Consider the following 25747-nt stretch of genomic DNA (forward strand, 5'->3'; position numbering starts at 1 on the left):
ATGAAAGATGTTGGAACAGACACTGGAGACTGTGTTAGCTGAGGTCCCAGAGAACTCCACAGACAATGACGCAACCTGGCAGAAGCTCAGAGATGTCAAATATAATACAACATTCAAGATTGTTGGCTTTGTAACGTGGAAACATTAGGACTGGTTCGATGAATCATAGAATATCAGAGTTGGAAGGGACCTCAGGAGGTCATCTAGTCCAACCCCCTGCTCAAAGCAGGACCAATCCCCAACTAAATCATCCCAGACAGGGCTTTGTCAAGCCTGACCTTAAAAACCTCTAAGGAAGGAGATTCCACCACCTCCCTAGGTAACCCATTCTAGTACTTCACCACCCTCCTAGTGAAAAAGTTTTTCCTAATATCCAACCAAAACCTCCTCCACTGCAACGATTACTCCTTGTTCTGGCATCTGCCACCACTGAGAACAGTCTCGATCCATCCTCTTCGGAACCCCCTTTCAGGTAAAGCCAGTGCGGAGTCAACATATGCTTCCCTTCAGAAATGAGGTAGGAGTCGCTGCTGCACTCTTCCCTCTGTCCCGGGGATGCTCTCGCTGCCTGCATCTTCCCCATGGCCCCTCTTCATCAGCCAACCCCCTCAAAGCTGTGCTGAGGGAAGGCACAACACAGTCCTCCTTCCACGTCACAGACATACATTGTTCTTGTGATGTATTGTGTTCTCTGTATCACAGATCTCAGAGCCCTGTTGTGCTGGGCACTGGATGCCACGTTCCTGAAGGACCGGCCGTGCCCCACACGCTATAGCAGGGCTTTTCTCTGTTTCTGCTCTTCACGCTACCAGCCGGTTCTGGTTTGCAGAAATGTCCTTAGGCCAACGTGACAGAGGAAGCCGGGTTGTCTCATTCAGACATGGCAGGACTTCACCCACCTGGCTGAGCGCCACCTTAGGCACAAATAATCTGCACCGCATCTTATGGTTGCTCCCCTCAACCTAGCAGCATCCTCACATCAGTCTTGGCTGGCCTGCATTTCAGCCCACTAGCTCCTGTCCCTGCCCTGTTGTCACCCACACATTGGGTGAGGCATTTAACAGCACTGGCTGACTTGGGTGAGGTGGAACTGTAGGTTCTATCCTGGCTGAGAGGGAAACAGAGTCAGGGAGAGGTGAAGCTCCTCGCCCATGGTCAGAGATCCAGATTGGTGGGGGGATCAGGATGACACCCAACCCAGCACCCCAGCCACTATTCTGTGCAACACCAGCTCCAGCAAAGTCCCTGGAGCTTTGCCGATTCACACCAGCTGAGGATCTGGCTCCAAATCTTTACATAGCAGAAGCAAATCAATTGCATCACCGTCTGACAAACAAACCATCAGAAGCCTGTGGAAACAGTCTAGGTCATCTGAAACACATTATCTGGATTCTGAATGCAGCTGGCTTCTCAGAATGAATAATAAAGAGCTCAGCTTAGATCACTTGCAGTTTTATGTGGTGCCCTGCATGATGAAATGTAACTGAGCACGAATTTCTCAACCTTGTGATATTAAAAGAAAATATTTACTGAGTCAACAGGCAATTTTTCTGTAATGGATAGAAATAAAAAAAAAACAGCAAAGTGCCTAGCTAACGTGAAGTCTGTCTGTTGGGTTACTATTGCAATGTATTATACTTCATAAGCAATACCTCAGAATGTAAGACTCCTCACTGCTACGGACACCTAATCTGTGACTCACAAGAACCGAAAAGCTCTCCGAGTCTAGTGTAATATTGTAAAAGCAGTAGAGAATCCTGTGGCACCTTATAGACTAACAGACGTTTTGGATCATGAGCTTTCGTGGGTGAATACCCACTTTGTCAGATGAATGATGAAGTGGGTATTCACCCACGAAAGCTCATGATCCAAGTGGGTATGTAATATTGTCAGCGTCCCATAGTTGAAAAAGTAGTTGGCTTCCTGCATTGGGATAGTGCCTTGATGGGAGAGAAGGGAGGGAAGACAGAATTAGAGATGAACAAATAATGAAACCAATTGTTCATGAATAGTTTACTTAAGAATGTGCACAAAGTATGGATTTGAGTATGGGGGAATTATTTGCCTGGCAGGGCTAATAAAGCAAAAAATACTTAGCAAAAGGGGCATTCTTCAAATGTCACAAAATTCAAATGATTTAAATGAATATTATTCAGCTAGCTCCCCACAGGATCCTGCCATTTACTGATGAACAAGCAGCCGCTAGAACATGAGTTTATAGCGGGGTATCACTTTCAGAACTCCCAGCATACAGCTCTGTGCTCCAGTCCTGTCCCAGCAGCTTCTGATTCCTCACCCTGCAGGCTGCCTCCCGTTCTGTGTGCTGCCCTGTCTGAACGCATCTCCCTTCATGGTGTACAACTGTAGCTGTCACTCACTCGTCATCCCTACTTATCCAGGGTCAACTTTTCAAAATTGCTCCAGGCCTGATTGCCAAGGACTCGGTGCCTAAATGGGAACTGAGCAGCCAGGTTTCATTAGTGCTCAGTTCCCATTTCGGCACCTACATAGAAGCCAGGTTTTCTCAAGGACTCAGCATCCCAGGTGCACGCAGTGTGCTGAGCCCTTGGGAGAATCTAGCCCCTAAGGGTGTGGCTGGACTAAGCTGAAAGGGGAGGTGATTGCTAACACCTTTTAATGAACAGGGAGGGTTTGGAAGTGTGTGAGTTGGCTGAGTGAAGACAGGCAGCAGCATTTCTCTGTCTGTAACACAAGAGCACTTGACCACGGCGGCCAATCCGTTCCAGAATTTCAGAGAATGATCTTGGCCCCCAGGAGCAGAATGCTTTTGATTTGGGGGAAAATCAGGAAAGCCAGAAAAGCCAACATAGAATGCAGGGCCTGTAGCAGCTTAATAGGCTGCTCTGTCTCCTGGCTGCACCAGCAACCCTCTAGTTAAAACATTTTCACAAACACATTTTTGAAAAAAACCCACTTTTTACCCTATTCTTGATTGACCCTTATTTTGTCTCTCCTAAACCTGTGCGGACCCTTTGACATTGCCAGGCTTGACAAAAGGAAGCCATTTGAATGGTATTTACATCTGTGAGAAGCTTTTGTCTTTGAGGCAATGATTGTCTGAATACTCCACTTAGTGACTGATGCATTGAGTTACTTGGAGCATGGCTACACTTCCGGATGTAGAGCGCTGTGAGTTAAACCTGCCTTCGGAGAGTGCAGTAGGGAAAGTGCTGCAGTCTGGCCACACTGACAGCTGCAAGCACACTGGCGTGGCCACGTTTGCAGCACTTGCAGTGGCATTGGGAGCGGTGCATTATGGGCAGCTATCCTAGCATGCAAGTGACTGCAACGTGCTTTTCAAATGGGGGTGGCGGTGGGGTGAAGTGTGACAGGGAGTGTGTGGTGTGTATGTGGGGGAGAGAGAGTGTGTTTGGGGGGGCTGAGAGCATATCAGCATGCTGTCTGGTAAGTTCAGACAGCAGAAGACCCCCCTCTCCCCCGCACCTCTCTCTCTCTCTCACAGCGTTCCACACTAATGGGTGCTTTGTCTTGGAGCAAATAAGCAGCCGGCTATCAGAAACTGAGCTTTGCGAGGGCATAGCCGCATTCCTACAGCCGAGTTCAAAACAATGATGAGAGTGGCCACTAGACTTAAGGGGATTTGGGGATGTTTCTGGAGGCCGATCAGAGCACAGTAATGCAACACCTTGTTCACACTGATGCCCGGGTGTTGTAGCCAAGATGCAGAAAATGTTGTTCCTCTCACCGAGGTGGAGTACCAGTAGCCCTGTAGTCCTGGAGTCAGAGTGCTCTACGTGCCTTGCCAGTGTGGACGGGGAGCTAGGGAACCCAAGGCTGCTTTAATGTGCTGTAACTCGCAAGTGTAGCCAAGCCCTGAGGCTTAGTCTACACACTACAGACTCAGGTAAATTCACATCCCTGTGCAACACAGTTATATTGACTGAACTCCTGGTGAGAGAGCTTCTCCTGTCCACACAGCTACTGCCTTTTGGGGAGGTGGAGTACCTCTGCTTATGAGAGAAGTTTCCTGTCATCTGCACTAAGCGCTACAGTTGCAGCGCTGTGTGTGTAGACAAGTTCTTACTCTGACAGGTGCTAAGTGTAACCCGCTGGTGTTTTAATGCCTTGACGGAAGGTCACTGGGGACTGGTTCAAAGCTCTGTGAAGTCAGAGGGAGGCTTTCACTAGTTGCACCTGAGTTGTCAGTGCAACCCATTAGGGCATTGGGAGGGCGTCCTTTAGAGAGACACTTTATCCCTTACCATGGACAGACATGAACTTCTGCCAATGCATTTATTAGGTTCAGCATCACCTTGGCTACGTCTGTATTAAAATCTGTGTAGGATTCCCTGCACTGCCCCTATACTGGGTTTCCAAGTGATGCAACTAGCATGGGGAATTTAAACACAAGCCCACACATCCAAGTGACTAGCAGCTCGCATAGTCAGTGACTACTGTTTGAGCTTGACTCCTCTGTTGTCAAACAAATGAAATGAGGGGAGGCTGTTTACAACCTTTTTATCAGTTTTTTGTGGGGAGAGCGGTGCCTATCAGTTTGTCCGCAGCGAGGTATTCTCTGCCTGTATGCAGCAAGCAGAGGGGAAGGGTCTATTTAATTTTCTTATTTTTAGCCTGTGAAATAATGTTCTATTCTAGAACCTCGCCAGGCTGTTAATCATGCCTAGCTGTAATAAAAGGAAGATAATTATTAGCAATTGAAGCAGTCCTGGTTCGACACTCATGGCTTGCCATTTCCATGCTAATGGATCTCCACCACAGAAGATTTCCACCCCATGGCGCAGTTTGTTAAACCTTATGGTGTGGAAAGAAACCTTGGGAATGGCCTCTTTTTACGAGCTGCCGATATGCGTCAAGGCAGCCAGTATTGCAGTCAGTTTCTTTGATGATTCCAAATTAAAGGGTCACTACCAGCTAACGTGACTTTAGAATCCATCGTAGTAGTTCACTTTCATGTGAAATAATACTTGGTTTCTATTAGTATGGCGATAAGAGATTTTGAGAGCACAAGGGTAATCCATTAAGGGGAAAGGTAGTGCGTGTTAATAAAACACTGCAGAAAGAGATTGTATTGAGCCGCTAGAGGACCACTGGAAATATACAAGTCTTTGTTTGGTTTGTTATCCTTTCTTCCCAGTGATAATAACAAAAGTGGAAATGTTTAAGAGGTATTTGAAGAAAGCTCAGGTTTTCATGGAGGAATTCTCCTCTTCCTTGGGAGGCCATGGGACAGTTAACCTTCACTGGGATACCAAGGCCTGCTATAGAAAGGAAGAATGAGCATGTGGTTAAGACTCTGGCTGCCAGTTGGGAAGATCTGGGTCTCTAGTTCCACTAAAGACTTCCCTTGTGAATGTCGGCCATGTGACCTCACTTAGCAGCCTGGTTCTTCACTGCTCTGTGGCCCCTTTCTGCCAGCTAGGCTGCTGCAAAAGGTCTCCATGCAGGCATAACCTTCTGGTGGCTACTACCATGCTGAGGGCTGTAGTACAGGCATCACGCCAGCTCTTCACCTGCTTTACATCACCTCCGCAGGAGGGACCAGTGGGGTCAGGCCAGGACAGACCTGCATCTTGGCCACTGTGTGCTCTTTCAAGAGATCATTGAAGCAGAGGTGCAAGAGTAGCAGGGGTGAATTGGGCCCGTATCGCCCTCTGCGACAGTCCCCATCTGTAAGGCAGGGATTAGCACAATTCCTTGTTGGTCGTGTCTATTTAGGCTGTAAGATCCTCAGAGCAGGAGCTCTGATTTTACATGTGTACAACACTTACTCCAGTGGAGCCCGGATCACTGATGGGGCTACAGCTATACAAATAAAACAGACTCTTACGACAATTGCAGTGTCTCATAACCTGGATCAGTGGCAGGGACGCATGACACCAGAAACAGCTGACTGTAGCACGTGCATGAAGTGGGCTGGGCATGAGAAGTGTCATCCATAGCGAGGCAGCAGACTGTTTTCTTGCTCTGATATTACCAAAGGTGATCCTGAAACACGCGGAGCTGTCCTCAATCTGCTCCTGGTTGCCGAGTGGGATAGCTGTTAGAGTCTTGTACACTTAGGGTTTGTCTCCACTGCAAATAAAAGGTGCAGTGTTAACCTGGGTTCTCTAACCCACACTTGCTATGCCTTCTCTGCTACTTCTCTGCTTAGTTAGCAGCTTGGCTTTTAACTCAGCTTGGCTCCTCTACAGTCTTTAGCTCGAAGCGCTAATCTGAGTTATAACCTGTGTCTTCGTTGCTATTTTAATCCGAGTTAGTTAACCTGTGCTAACCCCCCTTTTTTTGGCAATGTGGCCATTTTCTTGGTGTTGGCTGGGTATCAAAGGACATATTTTAAGGAGCTCTCTGAGGGAAAGGATAGATATGTGAGAGCTCATCTCCATATGTACTGGGTCATTCAGACTACATATACTCTGTCACGGTAGCACTTTCTTGTGGTTGTACTGAAGTTGTGATGGTGTGTTCGATTGTACCCCAGGGTGCCCGGGAGATCTGGAACACTGTTCTCTACCCTGCCTGTCCCATCTGTAGTTGGAGCTGTCTGAAATGGAGGAATGCCCAACAGCCGGAGCTGTTATATGTAGAGAGCACTAGGCCTGGGGAGCTCTGGGAAATGTAGTTTAGGGGTCAGGTGGCCATTTTGTTTGTGTTTGTAATGGGTTAAATTACAGGAGGATGGTGGTTAGATTGATTTTGGGTAGGATGAGTTACTGCTCTGTTCTTTGAATGAAGAGGGAACTTTGAATTCCTTGGCCAGGCGAATATCGGCCACTTCCTGAACAGCCAAGGGAGGCTTTAGCCAGCACAGTGCAGGCATGGATAGAGGGGACCTGGGACAAGCAGCAGCATGGTTCTAGCTGGGAGCACTGGCCTAGAAGGCCCCGATCCTGCCAGTGCCGTAGGTGGGAGTGCAAATGTGGGTGGGCCGGGCAATGACAGACGGTGCTCGCTCAGCTTCTCCCCCAGCGCCCTGTTCCTAGCTCTGGTGGCCCCAGACACAGGGCTTCACCTGCTGAGCTGGACATGCCATGGGGCGGCTCAGAACATGGCAAAGCAGAGCTGCTGGAGTCTGGCTTTCTGACGTGCGGGCGTAGAGCTCCGTCCTGCATCTCAGGTGCCTGAGTGAGGCTCTGGGCCGCTGAGGCAGCACCACACCCCTGCTCAGATCCCGTAGGACCTGGATGCTAAGTGGGTGGGCCACAGCCCACTCGTAGCTACACCCCTGGATCCTACAGACTCACAGGGACTAGTCCTGTACACAAAATGAAACACATGCACCAGTCTTGGCAGGCTTGGGGCCTGCTAGGCTCATTCTGTGATGCACTTGGAGCTCCTTGATGGGGGTTGCAATGGTTTACGATTTGCATTTTGCTAAATGTCTCCTTCTTAAAAATCAAGAGAAGCTTTTACTGAAGCTGTCCCTGGCCCCTTACCGAACTGTGCCTCCTTCACACCCACCTGTGCCAGAACTGCCGTTCACCCGGCATTCTTGTGCGGCTGTGGAGCATATTCCAGCCAACCCCAATGAAGAGGCTGTTTTATCGGCCTGCCTATTAGAAATGAACGTTCCAGTTCTTCGGGGACCTCTCTTGGACACTTATCATTCAAGAAGGTGCATTGTACACAGCCCCTTCCTCCGCCCATACAGAGCCCCTGGCAGGAGAGGGGCTTGGCCAGCTCCCTGCTTGCAGCAGATCAGCTGGAGAGCCGATGTTCTGGTGTGTTCTGGCTGAGAACATAAAGTTCTGGCTTTTCCTGAAGTCTGCTCTGACTCATAGAAGACATAGATCTTTCCTGCCAGGGCACAGACAGCTTAATGCAAAGCTAAAACTCCTATGTCGAAGTAAGTATCAGAGGAGGAATACAAATGAATCTTGTGTTCTTTGTTCCAGGTCAGCTGGTGAATTTTTTTCCGTGTAAAAATGAAAAGGGATGACGTGAGATTCCTCTGTTGAATGAGAGGTTGAGTCAAGCGGTGGCCTGAGGATCTAATCACTTAACTTTGGAGCTGTGCATATATTCCCTGGCGTTTAGTGACTGTTTAGACTCTCTCAGCTGGAGGTGCATGTGGAACAGAGTGTTGCCTTTTTGCATTTAGACAAGCTACTTATGTGGAATTTGTCTGTCGCTGATTCTTGCTCTGTGCTTGGTAACCTGGATAACTGTTGCTCTGTGGTGGGGGCCGGGGGAGCTCCTAGGTATGGTCTCAAAGGTCATGTCCCTTTAGCAATCCCCAAATCTCACATACCTGTTGAGTTACTGATTGCGGGACCAACTGTTGCCGCCTGCAGAAATGCCCGTCGGAGAAGTGACCTGGGGCAAGGATTGTCCCATTTCCCCCAAAAAACACTGCACGATGGGAAGGAGAGAAAAGGGATGGAGTTGCCCCAGCCCAAGAGAGCAAATAGCAATTCCATGGGTCCCCAAAACCACCCTTGCAGTGACTGTGGCCCTCAATCAGCCCATGGGCCCCCTGTGGGTTCCCATGGCAACCAGCTGCACCACCAGGGACTCAGTGCGATGTTGCCCCCAGAAGTCAGGAGGCGGGTGGGCTCCCAGGTACGCAGGGGGACTGCAGATAAAACTGTGTCACCTGAGGAGCTGCACTCATCCATGTTTCCCACTGGGTTAATTTTCTGCTGGATTCCCATGAGGAACTGAGGGGCAGTGAGATTTGTGGCAGTCCCCTCCTGTCCCCAGGCCATCCCAGCCCCAGCCAGGCGTCACTGACCCATAGACGTTTGTTGGCTTAGGAACATGAGAGTACACTACAATGGACACACCTGAAAAAGCAGGAGAGTAATCGTGCTAACGACCTTTTGACTCAGTTCTCACTTTAAAGATAGGCAAGAATGCCAAATAGACACATGGACTGGAGAACCAGCATGTAAGACTAACATAGAGCAATTGCAGGGAGCGCTGGACTTACTCTTTCCGAAACAAAGGGAAGAATTTTAAAGCTCCAGACTCCGTTTTTAAACTCTGTGGCAGAACATCTCCAACCCTTTGAAAGAAGAAAAGAGGGAAATTGGCAGGTAGACGACGTAAGGCGAAACTGGCTTGATTTGAGCTGAATATTCTCAAAGAAGCAGAATAGCAAAACCTACTTCAGCCGGGCGATTGGTTCCTAATGTACAAACACCAGTGCTGGGTATTCGGATACGGACTAGGGTCGCTATTTTATCATTTCCTTTCTTAGAATTTATCCTTTATGTGCTTGACGAATGCAAAGCAGGGAGCATTATCCCAAAAGAAAAACTGGAAATCCATGATGAATGCACAGACTGAATGTATCTTGGAAATGTGTCTGATCAGTCTGATTTGTATAAGATCTGTGGACATGACTTCAGTGAAAAGCTACATAATGAGGGGGAAAATCTGGCTCGTTGGAAGCGGGGTGCGCACTTGGAAAAGTATCCTAATTGTGACAGTCTTACAGCAAAATGTGTCTATCCGAGTTGAAGATTCGAGGGCCTACACAGCCCCCGTGGGGTGTGTGTCTGTGGAGTGCAGGCTGCACATGTATTGCAAAGGCACAACAGCAGCGATCGCTCAGAAGAAGAATATTGGTCACAGGAATAGCAAAGTTCACCAGGCTGCTGTGACATATTTTACAGTCAGCCAAGCAAGAAACAATCAGAAGTGCCACTTCCATACAGTGGGGCCAACAGGGTGTATTTAGAAAGATGGAAAGATTTGCCAGAGTTGCAAGGTGTCACATTACTGGGCATCTGACTGAGCTGGGTATGGGAAGAGGGAATCCACTCACATCAAGCAGGCAGGGATCAAGAGCCTCCTGCAGGGAGGAAGGAAGGCACAGCCAAGATACGGTTCAAGATCAGGGGCAGCTCCTCAAATGGTCCCAATTGCCAGAGGTCCTCTGAAGTCCGAAGCAGAGGATCTGCCAGCTCCCATGAAAGGTATGCAGCTCTCTGCTTTAGTTCCCCATGTACAGTGGAGGCTATGATACTTACCTGCCTCTCAGGAGTGCTTTGTCTGTGAGTGAGTTAATAGCAGTGTGGCACTTTGAGAGCATAGCTCTGTATAAACTCTGGGGAGAATTAGGGGTCTCTTGCTGGTGACGGGACGCGGAAGATGTTTGCAAGGAAAGCAGTGATTTTTTTTTGAAGCAAGAATACCCAGCCACCATGCCGCTGACGTAGCGTTTTGTCAGTCTGTCTGAAACTAGCAAGGCTGTGGACAGGGTATGGGGATACCAGAGGGGCTCGCATGGCAGCGAGGCGCCCAGCTGCCATTGACTTTCCAGAAGAGTTGGGCACTTCACTGCCATTTGTGCTTTTGAAAATCCCCCTGTAAATCACCTCTAGATTGAGCGATTGATTGGATGATCTTTACACAGTCCCTCCCCCAATGACTAAACTTGAAATACAAAGCTCTGCAATGGAACTTGACCTGCAGTTAACATCCATTGGCAGCGTTCTTGGAATTTGTATGGCTGCATCTTACCTATGGGCTGTGTGTGCACATGCCTGCATCTGCCATTAGAGCTTCATTCAAGCATCTGATCGTTAAGGGACAAATTCTACTCCAAGCTGGGGGGAAAGTCCTGATCACTTACCCACAGGCAGCCAACACTTAGAGCATTTATCTGACAGAATTGTCTTCACTGTCGGGCTGAGTTCTCATTCTTTTAAGTGCATTAAAATGAACTTGTGCTGGAGCTGTGCTTGTCTAACAACATCTCCCTGCGTTCTTCTAAGTCTGGGCTATTGTCCCCGGGATTCCCATTACGAGTCTCTTGTTTTCGATGTGTCAGGAACTCATTTGGACTTGGGAGTTTTTATCTTCCCTTCAATACAAACAGAAATGTCGCAGGCCTCACTCTGCTGAGACCGAGACAGAGCTGAGGCTGTGCCACATCTCCAGAGTCAAAAAGAAATGTGGATACCTCAGTTAAAGGATGAATAAAGCCTGTATGTTTTGAAATCTTTTTACTGGTAGTCCCAGGGCTCAGGCACTCAGAAGCTTCCCTGGTTCTGCGAAGGTTGCAGTACTGGCTCTTCCTTCGGCCTCTCTAACACTTCCTCAGCCCAGGCTCTGTCTGTGACCCTTTTCTGGACATTGAACCGCATGGCCCAGCTGCCCTAGACCCCCCAGACTTCTCGGTAGCTTAAGCAAACCTTTCCCAGACCCTCATCCTTTTTGGGCACTTATTTTACACTTTGCCTCTTTGGGGACACGTGGCAGCTGAAACACATGCCAGAGGCTTTCCAAAGGTTTCTGAATACAGTTCCTGTTTGTTGAGCTGGCACAAGAAATACAATAATTCGCCTCTTTCCCATCCCTGCTTCAGTTTCCTCACCACTCTGCGTGCGCTTTGAGATTTGGGCAGAGTTAGAGTTGCCACCTCTGATGCACAAAAGAATGGGACATCCAGGATGATCCTGAGCCCACAAAACTGGCCAGCGGGCAGTGTGCACTGAGCACCGTTATGGATTTCCCAGGACTGCTATCTGGGAAAACCTGAACACTTGGTGGCATCCCTAGTCAGAGGCCTGGGGGTGTCCAGGATGCCCCACCTGCACACAGCTTCTCTTCTGAACCATGAAGCCTCTCTTTCTCGCTCTCTCGCTCTCTCCTGCAGCCAGCTATCCCTGCAGTCCCCTCTGCTGCGAAAGCCTGCTCCTCTCTCTTGCCCCAAACATCCTTCGTCTTTTTAAACACCTGCTGTGTCACCTCTGTCCCTTTGTTCTCCTGTCTGGATATTTTCCATTCTCCACTCCTGGCTTTCTGAAGTTCTACTTGGTCAAACCAGTTTTCCAGCTCAGGTCCCAGTCCTTGGCATACCCATTGTTCAGCCAGAGCACAGTCGTTCAGGTTAACAGAGGGAGTGGGAGATTCGTGTTGGGGATTTTGTCAGCCCATGAATGACGCACTACACATGGAGGCAGTCAATGATACAACAATTGCATCACATTCATAGATTCCCCAAATTGTTCCTCTCTGCAGACTAGGGAGGAAGGCTCCTGCAGTCCTGAGGTTGGTGCAGCAGCCACACAGCGCAATCTGGCGTGGAGGACACCTCTGCAGGAACCTTCCAGCACACTGCCAGCTGCTCAGGCCGTGGCAGGGGGCAGGACGTAGGGTTTAACTGATAACTGTGATGGATGCGTTTCTGGGTTTAAAAGGCAGCATCACAGAAGAGGCATTTGTGAGCAATGTGGGTGTGATGTATGAGGCACTGTATGATGCATCTAATTTTTAACTTGCAGTTACAGAGATGTAATATTTATCTTCCTCAAGCTCATAGGCCCGCAGCCCAGAGAGATGATTAATATGTTTTGCAGACTCTCTGGTGGAAATGCCAGAGTAGTTCCTTGAACAGTCTATTGAAGCAGCAAGACATTCATTTTGGTAGCTGAGCAAAATTGGAATTTTCCCATAGCTTTTCCACAGCTTTGCAGAAAATATCTTTCAGCCACCGTAGCATCTAGAATGAGTACGTGGTTAAATGCTGTCCTTCCGGCCACACTGCTGTCAGACTTGGAGTCCTTCCAGCTGTGTCCACAGCCTGCTCCGGTGGTCGTACAGTACAGACTCTCAAGCATATGCAGTGACACGGAAAATCCAAGGCACGTGAGTCAGAGTCCTGTTATGGGTTGCTTGAATGTAAGGACAATCGAGACTCGGTGAAGCGCCAAGCTCCAAACTCTTTGCAAGAACACATGCCACATTCTAATTGTGTCGGCAGCGCAGTGAGTGAGTGCCCAGTCCAGTGAGTGATGAACTATCCCCAACTCATAATTCTTTCAATGCTCTGTGGCTGTCACATCTTTTATTTGTCAAACCTGCTGGCCCTGTTGTTGCAAAACTTGCAGCCTGAAGATTGAGTTAAACTGGCTTAGCACTCACGTGGGTGCCAACCCCCATCTTGCCATGCAAGAGAAAAGGAGGAAGCTGATGGAAGTCTGACACAATTCTCTCTCCATCCTGGCCACCGGTCAGTATGGAACTTCAGCCTGTGCCTAATTTTAAGCACAAGAGCGCTGCTCACATTCTTAAAACCGGGCTCCTGCCTGCATACCTTCCTCAGTCAGAGACTTTGTTAACTGAGATCCTTGCAGAGGCATTGAGCCGTATCCAATCACCCGGGGAGCTGTGCCAGGCTACGCCAGCTAAGGAGCTAGGCTGAGTGGCTTGGGAAGAATGGCACTTGCGCTCTGTGTTCTTTTACCCAAGTGGCTCAGCGGTGGCCCAGTCGTGCTATTTTCAATCCTGCAGCCCCTGCATGGGTGAACGAAGTCACTTGTTAGCATAACCTAACATGGGGCAGTTTTTACTTTTACCCATAAAATACAATTTTCTTCATTCATGCCTGGGAGGTACATGCACTGTGGGCTAGATCCTCAGCTGGTGTAAAATAGTGTCATTCAATGGACTTCAGTGGAGCTGCTCCAATTGATACCAACTGGGGATCTGGCCCATTGACTCCCGTGGAGTTATACTGGCTTACACCAGCTGAGAATCTGGCCCAGTTTTTAGCCAATGCAGCACTGTGAAAGGTTTTCTGCATTTGACCATAATAAGGGCTCTGCGAAAAGGGAGATTAGATTTTTGAGATGACCTTGGCTTCCTTTCTCATGGCCAGTGGACATTTTCAAGGTGGGGAGCAGTACTCTGAATCCTGTATCTGTTGTGGTTTATCGTGGTGTGATTGTGCTTTTCAATCCCTCTTTGCTACTTGGCTGTGGAACTAGGTAGATCTGCAGCACAGTGGCCCTAAAGCCTGCCAGTTAAGGCAGTTACTTGTTTTCACTTCAAGCTAATAGTGTTGGCTGTAGAGTGTATGAAAACAGTAACACATGGTACAGTCCCTGTTTCTTCATTTAGAAGCCTTGGCCTGTGTTAGATTTAATTCATTCTGCCCTTGCCGCTTGAAGCAGAGATGATGTCTGATCCATTCAGCATCTTTCCTGTGCTGAGACCTCACGAGCGGTACCTGCAGCTGATTCCCTCTCTTGGATTCTGTGGGTTGATCTGTGCTGACACTGGCATAGGTTAGAGCAGCCAGCAGAGAAACGAGCTTTCCATTCCATTGATGCCCCAGAAGCAAGGCAAACGGGAGCAGAGTTAGACAGAGAATGTGCCCATTTACCTTCCCCCGTGGCTTATCTGCTAAAATTGCACAGCCATGATCTAGGTTGCTTCAAATCAGGACTGCCTCTATTAAAAGTAGCACTTCTGGCTAACTGAGGCTGAAATGAAGATATATACCAATTAACAGGTTTCTCTTTATTTTCATAGTGGATTTAACATGTCCTCCTGAATCCTGGCAGTCAGAGACTACTAGGTGGTTCTGATCTTAGAACCAGATATTTGCGTCGCTTCCATGTATATTTATCATATTTTAGCAAGCTGAAGTGAATGATATTTGTGAAAGGGCTTTGTGATGCCATAACTAAAAGCTATGTTCTGATTCACACTGAGGGGGGAGTTGAACCTGATTATCTTATGGGGAAAACACAATGAATGTATCAGTCCCAAAGTTTCAGCACATAGTCTGAGTAAAGCTGGAATTTTGGGAGAAGTTTCAAGAAAATCCGCGAGTTTCCAAGTTCTAATCCATCAAAAATTGGCCTCAGCTGCCTTCTGCATTTCACGATTTTTGGGCTCCTAGTTTAAAAGCTACAAAGTATCATTTGTACATAGTGAGAGTTTGGAGTTAGGGATTTTTTGTTGTTGTTAATTTTAAAAAAGGAAGGAGGATGTTGCTAATCATGGGCGAGTTCTAAGCTGTAGTTAGCCAGCTGAGAAAACATTCTGCATCAATGGAGATGTCTCCTCTGCAATCAGAGTCGCTGCTTCCCAAGATAGAGGGCCCCATCTGTAAATGTTGCCTACATTCTTTCTTCCTAGATGCATTCCTTTACATTTACCCAGATTAAAACACGTATTGTTTGCTTGCACCCAGATTACCACCCAACCCAGATCGCTCTGTATCAGTGATCTGTCCTCTTCCTTATTTACCACTCCCTCAACTTCTGTGTCATCTGCAAACTTTGTCAGTGATGATTTTATGTTTTCTCCCAGGTCATTGATAAAAATGTTAAATAGCAAAAGGCTAAGAATCGATCCCTGCAGGACCCCATTAGAAATACACCCACTTGATGATGATTCTTCATTTACAATTACATTTTGAGAGCTATTAGTTAGCCAGCTTTTAATCCATTTCATGTGTGCCACGGTCATTTTATAGAAACAAGGTGGGGGAGGTAATATCTCTTATTGGACCAACTTCTGTTGGTGAGAGAGGCATCAGAAGTTGGTCCAATAAGAGCTATTACTTCACCCGCTTGGTGTCTCTAATATCTTGGGACCGACTGGCTACAACAACACTGCAAACAACAAGGGACAATATGTTAATTTTATACCTTTCTAGTTTTTTAATCATGGCACCTAGAATAATGCCTTGCAGAAGTCTAAGTATATTACATCACCACTATTCCCTTTATCAACCAAACTTGTATTCAAAACTAGATATCAAGTTAGTCCGGATCTATTTTCCATAACCCCGAGGTGAATGACATTAATTATATTACCCTCCTTTAATTCTTTATTAATGGAATCCCTCCCGACCGTCAATTCATTATCTGGTCCAGGATCACCATCAGACTCACTGGCCTACATTTACCTGGGTCATCCTGTTTACCCTGGTAAAATATAGGCTCAACAGTAGCTTTCTTCTAGTCTTCTGGAACTTCCCCGCTGTTCCAAGACTGATTGAAAATCAATATTAATAAGCTCCTCTGTCAGCTTATTAAAATCTATTAGATTCAAATTATCTGGTGACACCTCTGACTGAAAGATAAGATGTGCCCAGTGACTTCTGTTCTCCAACGTGGGATAGGGAACCCTTTCTGAACAGATTAGAAGACTAAAAAACTGCTTTTTGTATGTGCTCTCAGGAATGTTTCTGTATCCACAACTGGGTGCATGAGGACTGGGTCTTGCTAGGCTTGCTTGGGTTGTGTCTGAGAAGAAGATTTTGATGAAGTAGTTCATTGAAGACTGGGATCTCCATGGAACTGTTCAGCTGGTTCCCAAGCAGATCGGCTGAGCTAATGGAAGAGTGTCAGGATGAGTGGGGCTGTAAGTGAAGTAACTGTGGGTTTGTCCAAAATGAAAGCTGTTAGGCAGTTCAAGACCTTTGCTTTTGCGTGGGGTGAACAGTTTAACCAAGAGCCGGATCTCTGCTGTAGCAAGAGCTCCATTCACAAAGAGCTCATTGACAAAAATGCTGGTTTTTATTAACCCTATCATTGCTATGGTGAAGGTCCTATCTAAAATAGCTGGGAAATTAATAGAAATACATGGTGCTGTGGTGTGTGTCTATTTATATGGCTCTATGCATAACAAGTGAACTCTGGGCCCCATTGAAGTCAATCTGCATTTTGCCATTGACTTCAAAGGAGACAGGATTTAACCTCATACACCTAACACACAGCCTCAAAAGCAAGGACATTAGACATTAAAGTGAGCATCAGCTTATGCCCTCTACTGCTGCACCCAGAGAGAGACATTTGGCACTAGCATAACCATTATACACCACAAAGAATGCACCACAACGGGATCCCTGCTCCAGCAGAGATGCCTCCATCCAGCAGCACCTTCCCCATCATTGTACAGAACTGTGCAGAATGGATAGTGTAAAGGAAGTGACATCCAGTCCGTTTGTGGTGGAGGTGGGTGGGTTGTATTTGGAAAGGGCATGTTGGAATGCTGACATCCCTGCTGGGGCACTGAGGAGGTTACATTTAAGGTCCCCATCCTACAAGTTGAGTCACTTCAACGAGATGCTGAGCATCTTGAACTCACACCAGCTTCAACAGTAGTCAAGGATTCCTAGCAACTTGCAGGATCAGACTTGAGATCAACACCCACACTTTGAAGATTTGACTGTACCAAGGTTAATTTTGTTTCCTTGAAGCTTTCAGGAAGCAGTTTGGTGCCAAGGAACTAAAGCAATCAACCCAGTGATGGAGGGGCCCATGAGAATGACTGAACTGTGTGAGGCTGATCCAGAACCCATGGAATTCAATGGAAAGACTCCTCATAGAATTCCATTGTCTTTGGATCATAAAATCCCCGAAGTGGGGAAGAAAGATAAGCCGTCAGGCTTCAGGACATTGAGTGTAGACGGAAGAATCTTCTATGGCCAACAACTGCCCACTTCATGGTTTTTTGAACCGTCCAGTGAATTAGCTGGTTCTGGCCTCTGTCAGAGACATGGCCCTGGACAAGATGGTCCACGGGCTGACTCACAGAGTGTAAGTCAAGAAGGGACCATTACGATCATCTTGTCTGACCTCCTGCATAGCATGGGCTGTGGAACCTCCCCTAGTCATTTCTCCGCCAGGCCCATAACTTCTGTTTGAGCTAGAGCTTATCTCTGAGAAAGATACCCCATCTTCATTAAACAATACCCACTGGTGGAGAATCCTCCACATCCCAGGTAACTTGTTCCAGTGGTTAATTACCTGGCTATTAAAAATACGTGTCTTGTTTCTAATCTGAATTTGTCTAGCTTTGGCTTCCAGCCACAGGATCTCATTATGCCTTTTTCTGCTAGATTAAAGAGCCATCAACTATTGGTCATCTCTGCCCCGTGTAGGTACTTGGTCAAGTCACCTCTTTGCCTTCTCTTGGATAAGCAAAATAGATGAGCTCCGTTAGTCTCTTGCTATACGGCAGATTTCAAAAACCTCAGGTCATTCTCCTAGCTCTCTTCTGAACCCTTTCAACCTCTCGGATCCAGTATGGCAATTCCTAACGCAAAGGGAACACACCAGTACACGTATGACTGCATGATAAAGAGAACATACATCACCTACAGAGGAAGAGAGACTGGCATGGAGGGGTACAGTGCAAAACTATTCCTGCGAGTTGAAAAGTGACCTGCCTGCAAGCGAATGATCACTCATGAAGCTGCAGGCAATGTGATTTGAGCAATGATTATGCCAAATGTGAGTTCAGAGCTTGTCTGCACGCCCTGCTTATTATGTAATCATTATTTTTAGCTGAACACCAAAATCACCAGGAAATTAAAAGGTGACAGTGGAGAGCTGTAAACCGAGGACAGTGTGGACAAGAAAATAACCCGCACTGGCCTGTGCTTTCTAGTAACTGAACTTACCCTAGCAAGATAAGTCTTTCTTCAAGATGGCTTTTCTCACCCAGAGTTTTCCAGCAAGATGGATGTCACCCCATCCCCTCGGTCAGGATCTCCTCCAGAACCCCAAAGTGCTGGTTCCCTCTGCCCCCTGTCGCCCCCACTCCTGCTTGCTAAATGCAAATTGTTCTGTCTCCTGAAATCTCCTCCCCTTGTTAGGTTGATGGCCCTGTTTGCTGCCTGTATGTAAACTGAGGTGAACCCACATTGCTTAGTTAGGACCAACCAGTTTTACCTTTTTGCCTAGGCAGAGCCGTCTGGTCCGGAACGTATAAGGTGACCAGATGTCCCAATTTTATAGGGACAGTCCCGATTTTTGGGTCTTTTTCTTATATAGGCTCCTATTACCCCCCACGTCTGTCTCTATTTTTCACATTCGCTGTCTGGTCACCCTAGGAACGTACTGCTAGTGCCATCCCTCAGGGGAATTCATAACCTTACTTATCATGTTGCTACAGACATGTCACCATGCTGTGACTGACCGGCGAGCCATTAGTTTTCAAATGATACCTCACCAGGCATGTTCTGTGCAAAGATTATTACAGTGGCCCGTAGGGTGTGATGACAGGGGTGCTTTAGTGGCTACCAAGGCCAGATCTAAGCATGGCAGTTGGGGCATTCCAGACACATTTCCCAAAGGAGTATGGGCCGGAGCAGTAGGAGTTTTTTTAATTCCCTTTAGAGAGTTTTGGATCAGGCCGTTTGTTCAGACTGCTGCAGACAGCCAGGTCATGGGGGTGGGGAGCAAGTTGAAGCTATCGCAGTCCCCCGAGGAAGAAATGACAATCTCTGAAGCTTTCTGTGCGTGTCTGCACGTTAGGAATAAAATGCAATGTGTAAATAGAAACTCCTCTCGCCATGGGCCTGATCCAAAGTCCGTTGAATGGAAAGATTCCCAGCCCCAGATCCCCAGAGTTATTTAGGTGCCTGCCTCACATTAGTTTAAATGGGGGTTATGCACCTAAATACGTCTGGGGATCTGGGCTCGGGATCAGGTCGTATGGCCAAGCCTTAAGAGCAACTAGTACATTCGTATAGTGAACCTGAGACCCTTTAACAGGCCCCGCCTTTTGGGCAGGCCTGCTTGGCCCAAGCCCTTGCTGGGCTAATGGGAGGCCCCTGAAATCACTCCTCACTTTGGAAACTTTTGGCCTGTGTGTTCAGCCAGCTGCCAAGAGCTGAGGAAATACCGTGCGCTGCTCAGGAAGTCAGCAACAGCTTCGCCTGGTGGCAGAGGAGGATGGGTTAATGTCATCATGGCAGCTGTTTAGTTGTCGCTCTTTCCCAAGAATTATTCTCCTCCCCTGCTGGCCCACCCTGATTTTACTAACGGGTTGTTTTCGCTTTCATAAGCCATTGTGCTCAAGAAGAATTAGGCTGATAAATCAGAAGAGACAGTTCTCCTAATAGAGTCACTACGTAATGGCTAGCAGCCTTTTTGTCAGCTTCGTGGATTGGCATTTGGCTGCTCATAATTGCTTCAGGGAGCAAGATGGTAAAAAGACAAATACCAGCGTAGCGGGAAGTGGTTTGAAAGCTAGAGACGGGCAGAGACGTGTCAAAAACAGAGTGGCTGTGCACCGAGAAATCTAATCAAAGCATTCATTATGCCCCTCCCCCTCCAGCCCTCCACTGCTATATTGTAATTGACTGACAAGGGTACGTCTGCCAGTGACAACATGAAGCCCACAGAGTAACAGATGCCATTTGGGAGGCTGTGTTGCCTAGTGGCTACAGTACCATGTTGGGCCTCTGGAGACCTGGATTCTATTCCCAGCTCTGCCACTGTGCCTCAGTTTCCCCATCTGTATAATGGGGATAATGACACTGACCTCATTTGTAAAGCGCTTTGAAATCCACTGGCAAAAAGCACTAGATAAGAGGTAGGTATTGTTATGAGTCAGCCCTGTGATATCATTCGTTTTCTAACTGTTTATTGACTGGGTCAGGGACTGGGGGTTTTGGGTCCATGGTTGCACAGTGTCTAGCCTCTCATTCTTTGCTGCTGCTGCTAGGTGCTCGGGCAGTACAAATAATAAATAATAGTATGATCATCATTAGACTTGGAAGGATTCAATTTTTATTGGTAAATGTTAATTTCACCATACCCAAGCCAACCAAAAAATATTTCCATTGCTAATAATTGAAATGTACACACAGGCACAGTAATAAAAATGCTGTTTGAGAGTTTGATTGAAGGAGATTTTCTTTGTAGATTTTGACATATGATGATGACAATCTGTGTTTTAACAGTTACAAAGTTTTCACTTTTTGAATCTCAGCATCTCTTGTCACTGAATAATTGTCTGATCCCCAAGTAATTTCCCACAACTGTGACCATTTAAACAGATAAAAAATAGAAAAAAATGCTTAAAAATAACCATCGATACTGTCAAAATTGAATTCTGCTCAGCCTACTAATAAATGTACTTTAAAAATTCTGCATGTGAGGCCAGCCCATGCACTGCACCATTTCATATCCAGGGTTCCTAGGAGTAAGGTAATTTTAAAATACAAACTACTGGTTGCAAGTATCAGAGGGGTAGCCTGCATGCGACGAAGTGGGTATTCACCCACGAAAGCTCATGCTCCAGTATGTCTGTTAGTCTATAAGGTGCCACAGGACTCTTTGCTGCTGAAACTAATGGTTGACTGGGGTCACACCCAGCAGAGCGCTTAAACATGTGTAATGTTAAGCACACGAGTAATGCCACTGCGGTCAATGAGGCAAAGTCCCACATCCTCACCGGTCTCTAGGAGCCTACTCCCATGGCTTTGAGGATCTGGGCCTTCATGTGTCTCTGGCATGGGTTGGACGGGTAGGACTCCGAACAGGGAAAGGCTGCTGTTGAGACATTGTCGTCTTGGTTTTCATTACTGCAATTCCATTTGCTAACAATCAAAGGAGCACTTTTCAACCTTGCAGCTTCCCATCCAGCGTCCTTGTCAGGTAGCTTTCTAGGGCAGATGGAAGAATTCAATGGACTGGTTTCAGTGGGATGATTCCCATCAGCTTTGGACTGTGCCTCTGAGCCATCGAGTCAGCTAGGGAAAAAGACATCCGAGCATACTCAGTGCCTTCCCTGCCGCTGTCAGAGATGGGGATTGAGGTGAGGGTCATCCTATAGGTTCCTAGGGCTGAGGATCAAGCAGCTAAATACAGTGTTATGCAGCCAAACCAAGGGAGAAGCACCAGTATGACCCCAGTTCCGCAAAGCACCTACTCACAGGAGCAATAACCTTGCCAGTTAATGGGAGCACCCAAAGCCTCCAGCTGCAAACCCGCTGTCCCACAGCAGCACAGCTCTGGCATTTGTCCCCAAGCCGTGTGGAGTGACTGTCTGCAGCAGCTTTAGCCAAGTTGGTGAGAACATTTGGCTGACAGCGAGCGTGTGAAGCAAGAAGTGCGTCAGCCACTTGGAGGCCATCTGAGAGGAGCCAGTTGTGATTTGCACATTTCGGTAGACCTTTGGGTTCCCAGCTCTTAAACTGCTCCTCGGACATCACATGTGGAAATGGAGAAATGACCTCAGGGCGCGTCCCATGAAATGTTCCATTTGATGCCTACAAATCCTTCCCCCCGCCCCCAATACCTTACATGTCCCCAGCGTGGACATTTATTGTGGAACAGTACAACTCACTCATAAGAGAGATGGGGGCAGTGTAACTGCTTTCTATTGTACCCACTAATTATGGTAATCATTTGCCAGTAATAAATATATGCTGGTGGTTGGCACAACAGTGGTACGGTAATGAGAACGTTTAGAGCTGCTTTGCCCTGCTTTGTTAAGGTCGAGGCCAAAGTGAAAGCCAAAAGAGGCCCCTTTGAAAATGAGATTTGATCTCCTAAATTAGTTAGGTCTTGTGATGTGACCACAGCAGCACCCAGATAGGCCCAGATTTTGCAAGGTATCAGCTTCTGAGTGGAACTTAATGGAGTTACTGATTTATGAATCATAAGATTCGTCTCCGTAGTTTAGGAGTGTGTCCACTTCATTTTCAGGGTCAATAAATACAGTTTTTGTCGGTTTATCTTTCAGACGAACAAAGCAGTGGCCAAGGGAGACTTCCACCAAGCAAGCTCCAGCTCCCGGCGAGCACTCTTCTTGGCCGTGCTGTCAATCACGATTGGAACTGGCATCTATGTGGGGGTTGCCGTGGCGCTGATCGCTTACTTGTCCAAGAACAACCACTTGTGAGGCTCAGGAGAGAGGAAGAACCACCTGTGCAGCTCTCAGCAGTGCAGAAAACCACAGCAGCTTGCACGCCCATGTGACATGCATGCTGGTGCTGGATACTGGAAAGACAGGAAAATGGGTTGATGGTTTATGGTGCGCACATCCTGCATCTTTTCATCCTCCAACTCTTCTTTGTTTTATGCAATACTGTGCTCCTACTGGTGAACTAGAACTTTGTCCCCGCCGCTGGTTTGCCCCAGCTTGCTAGTTAATACGCTGCACTGAACTCTGCAGGAGCACCCTCAGCTACTGGTTCTTAGAGGAGCGAGTCCTGAAACGGAAGATAGGACGCATTTGCTGAAGGGTGAGCTAGAGGCCTCAGCATAGAGTGTTGCCTAATCTTCTTGCATTCAGTAGGCTACCGTAAGAGGAAAAAAGAGAAAATGATTTTCCTGTCCTGCTCTTGGTTCATTTTAAAATGAAACTAATAGGATGGGGCCATGCCTAGCGACAGCTAAGCACGAACATGCTCAGTGCACGGAACGTGATGTTAGTCTAGCATGGGATCTGTTGTAAAATTAATCCTTCACGGCAGTCATGCTGCGTGAGTGATGCTCCTGAGCCACGTAAGGCAGTCAGGCAGCCTCCGCCTCCCTCAGGGGACTATGCAGCAGCTAAATACGAGCAACCCTCGGCAATGTGTCCTGGGCAAGCGGGGAACTAACAAAGGGAAGGACCACTGTGTAGCCCACCCCGGGGCAGACTCGGACACAGAACAGCAGAGTCCAACATCCTGGCACCCCAGCTCATTCCTAGAAATCTTGCCCAGCTGCCCCCGCTAGAGAACTGAAGTGGTGCACTGTGAAGGAACTAAGCGTTGTTCTCATTTCACTGGGCACAATAACAGGCTTATTTGCTTTCTGACACCTCCACCACCACCTTTTCTTTTTCAAATCTAGCATTTCTTTCAAGGGAGTTGGTTGACCGGAGAGCTGTATGTATATAATAATGTTGAAACATTGATCATTGCAAATGGCTGTTTTAATATTCATTCATTTGGGTTCTGTCAGCACCACTTATTTATCGAAGAAGGCCACTGAGGATCACTTGTTCCAATTCTGTATTTCATGTCTAGTTTCTCCCTTTGGTTTGGGATTGTGTGTTGGGGGGAAGGGCGCTGGGAGGGGTACAAACACGTCCAGAACTAGTTTTCGGCTAGTTATACAGTTCAGTAAACCACACTGCACACAGCCGTAGGGCAAGCGGTGGAGCTTTCTTCGGACAGCTGCAGCTACCAGTGATGTACAGGGCTAGCAGCCCAGGCTCTGTCAGCCTGAGTTCATGCAGCCAGGGAAGAGGACCTGCTTCTGCACTGTAGACGGTGAAGGCCATGATAATGCTCCCCCTGCGTCAGAACTGAGGCGTAAAGCAATATCTTCCACTGCTGAAGCCCAGGGCTGGATTAAGGCAGTTAAACACCAGCGGCTGGCCTGTGTCAGCTGACTTGGGCTCTCAGGGCTCAGGCTGTGGGGCTGTAAAATGGCCCTGTAGATATCTGGGCTGGCCTTGGCCCGGGGCCCAGGCTCTAGCCTGAGTCAAATGTCCAGGGTTTAACTGCACTATAGACATACCCAAGATAGGCCGATGGCAGAGACCTGTAGCCCCACCTCCCCAGTTGGAGTGGCAGGAGCCCCTCCTCTCAAATCAGGGACTTGCCATTCCCTTCTTGCAGGAGTAGCAGCAGGGGCCACTGAAAGGGGGTGCACCCTAATATTTGCCCCAGCAAGCAGGGGCTTTCTGCTTAACTGGGGGCACCTGGATAGCTGCTTTCTGCCCCTTCCATCCACACACAGGGCCCCCTGCTGGGGTGGTGTTGGCCTGGCTCCCGAGATCAGTGTTAAATGCACTATTGAGATTCATGCTACAATTCACACCTCTCCAAGCTTTAGTTTCAGGCTGCCTGCAGACTCAGGCAGATGGCACTCCATCAGTTACACTTGGGTCACATTTTTAAATTGCTTTTCACAACCACGAACACTAGAAAGGGTCACTTTAAAAAATAAATGCTGATAATCTTTTATAATCACCTGACTCCAGGATCTGGGGCCATAGAATACATGCCCCTTAATACGGCCCTGTTGGAACCACAAGCAGTTTGTTTCAGTGCAGGTTATGAGCATCTGGTCTTGGCTCATGAAAGACATTTTTCTGATCAGATGTTCTCATATGACAAGTAAGAAAGCAAAGGTTGCCATGAAGTCAAGCCTAGAACTGCAGCTTGTATATTTAAGTTAAAAAAAAAAAGTTGACAATAGAGAGAGTGCTTGATTCCACTGAGAGAGCTGGAAGAAAAACAACCGTGAGATTGCAAGCTAAGTGCACAGCCGTTTAGTCTACAGCTGCATTACACCCTGACCACATGGATTTTTCTAGTCTGAGCTCCCCCCACACACACACACACTCTCTCTCACACACACACTTACTTGTAGGAGCAAAACCGTAACAGCACCACCCCCAGGTTTGGCCCCTCTTGGCCAGGAAGGGTCATTAGCAAGGGCAGCCTCAGAGGAGAAGGAGCTGAAAGCTGAAGTGGGCTCTAGTGAGATGTGGAGTATACCTGGCTAAGCTACCAGTGTTACAGCGCTAAAGCACAGGGTTGCCCCCCTCCCCCCACAGCAAGCGCAAATCGGAGGGGGTGGCACATGCCCCCAGCGCAGAGCCCCGGCTCTGGCCTCAAGTTCAGCTCAGCATTCCTAGCACTGGCCCACCTTACTCAGGGCCCCGCCTGCCACACCAGCTCGGCGCACCCTGACACTGGGGACGTTCAGCTCGGGAGGGCAATTTTTGAACCACCAGGTGATGGATTTTTCAGCTGTGTGGCTCCTTGGTTCCCCTGGGGTTTGGCTTCGGCGTCAGCCTGGGTTATAAAGCCTGTCACTGACATTTTACACGCAGGCAGAGATGGGGGGCAATGCCTCCCTGCCCCCCCAAACTGTACAGCAGGTCCAGCCCAGGCAGCAGAACCCCCTTTCTGCAGTGGGGCTGCAGCCACTTCACCCATAGACTCCACACCCCTCCCCCACATCCCTGTCCCTTGCCCAGCAGCTGCAGCTAATTCAGTGCAAGCTGAGCTCCCACGTCCTGGGCAGTGAGTCCTTCAGAGCCAGTGCCCCCTCGGCTTCCCAGGGGCCCCCACAAGGGGCCTGCCACCCCTGGGATGGACCGGAGCAGCAGAGACGCTCCGGTGCTGACCACAAGAAGAGAGGTGAGGCATGAGGGACTGGGGAAGTGTCACCCTAGTGATGATGACATCATCTGTGGAGGGGGGGGCTATAGAGCGAGCCTCTCACACACACACCCCCGACACTGTGGGGCG

General features: G+C 48.0%; 1 protein-coding gene across 4 annotated transcripts in view; it reads left to right on the plus strand.

Annotated features, from left to right (window-relative positions):
- SYNDIG1 (synapse differentiation inducing 1) overlaps positions 1 to 22603 on the plus strand; it is a 110031-nt gene extending 87428 nt beyond the window's left edge. For all 4 annotated transcript variants that reach the window (XM_075064546.1, XM_075064547.1, XM_032770542.2 and 1 more), the window contains one exon: positions 22234 to 22603. In XM_075064546.1, coding sequence (XP_074920647.1) covers positions 22234 to 22392 — 159 coding nt within the window. In that variant the 3' untranslated portion in view covers positions 22393 to 22603. The remainder of the gene's footprint in view (positions 1 to 22233) is intronic.
- Positions 22604 to 25747: the final 3144 nt, after the last annotated feature.

The sequence above is a fragment of the Chelonoidis abingdonii genome, chromosome 3 (assembly GCF_003597395.2).
Source record: "Chelonoidis abingdonii isolate Lonesome George chromosome 3, CheloAbing_2.0, whole genome shotgun sequence".
Lineage (NCBI taxonomy): Eukaryota > Metazoa > Chordata > Testudines > Testudinidae > Chelonoidis > Chelonoidis abingdonii.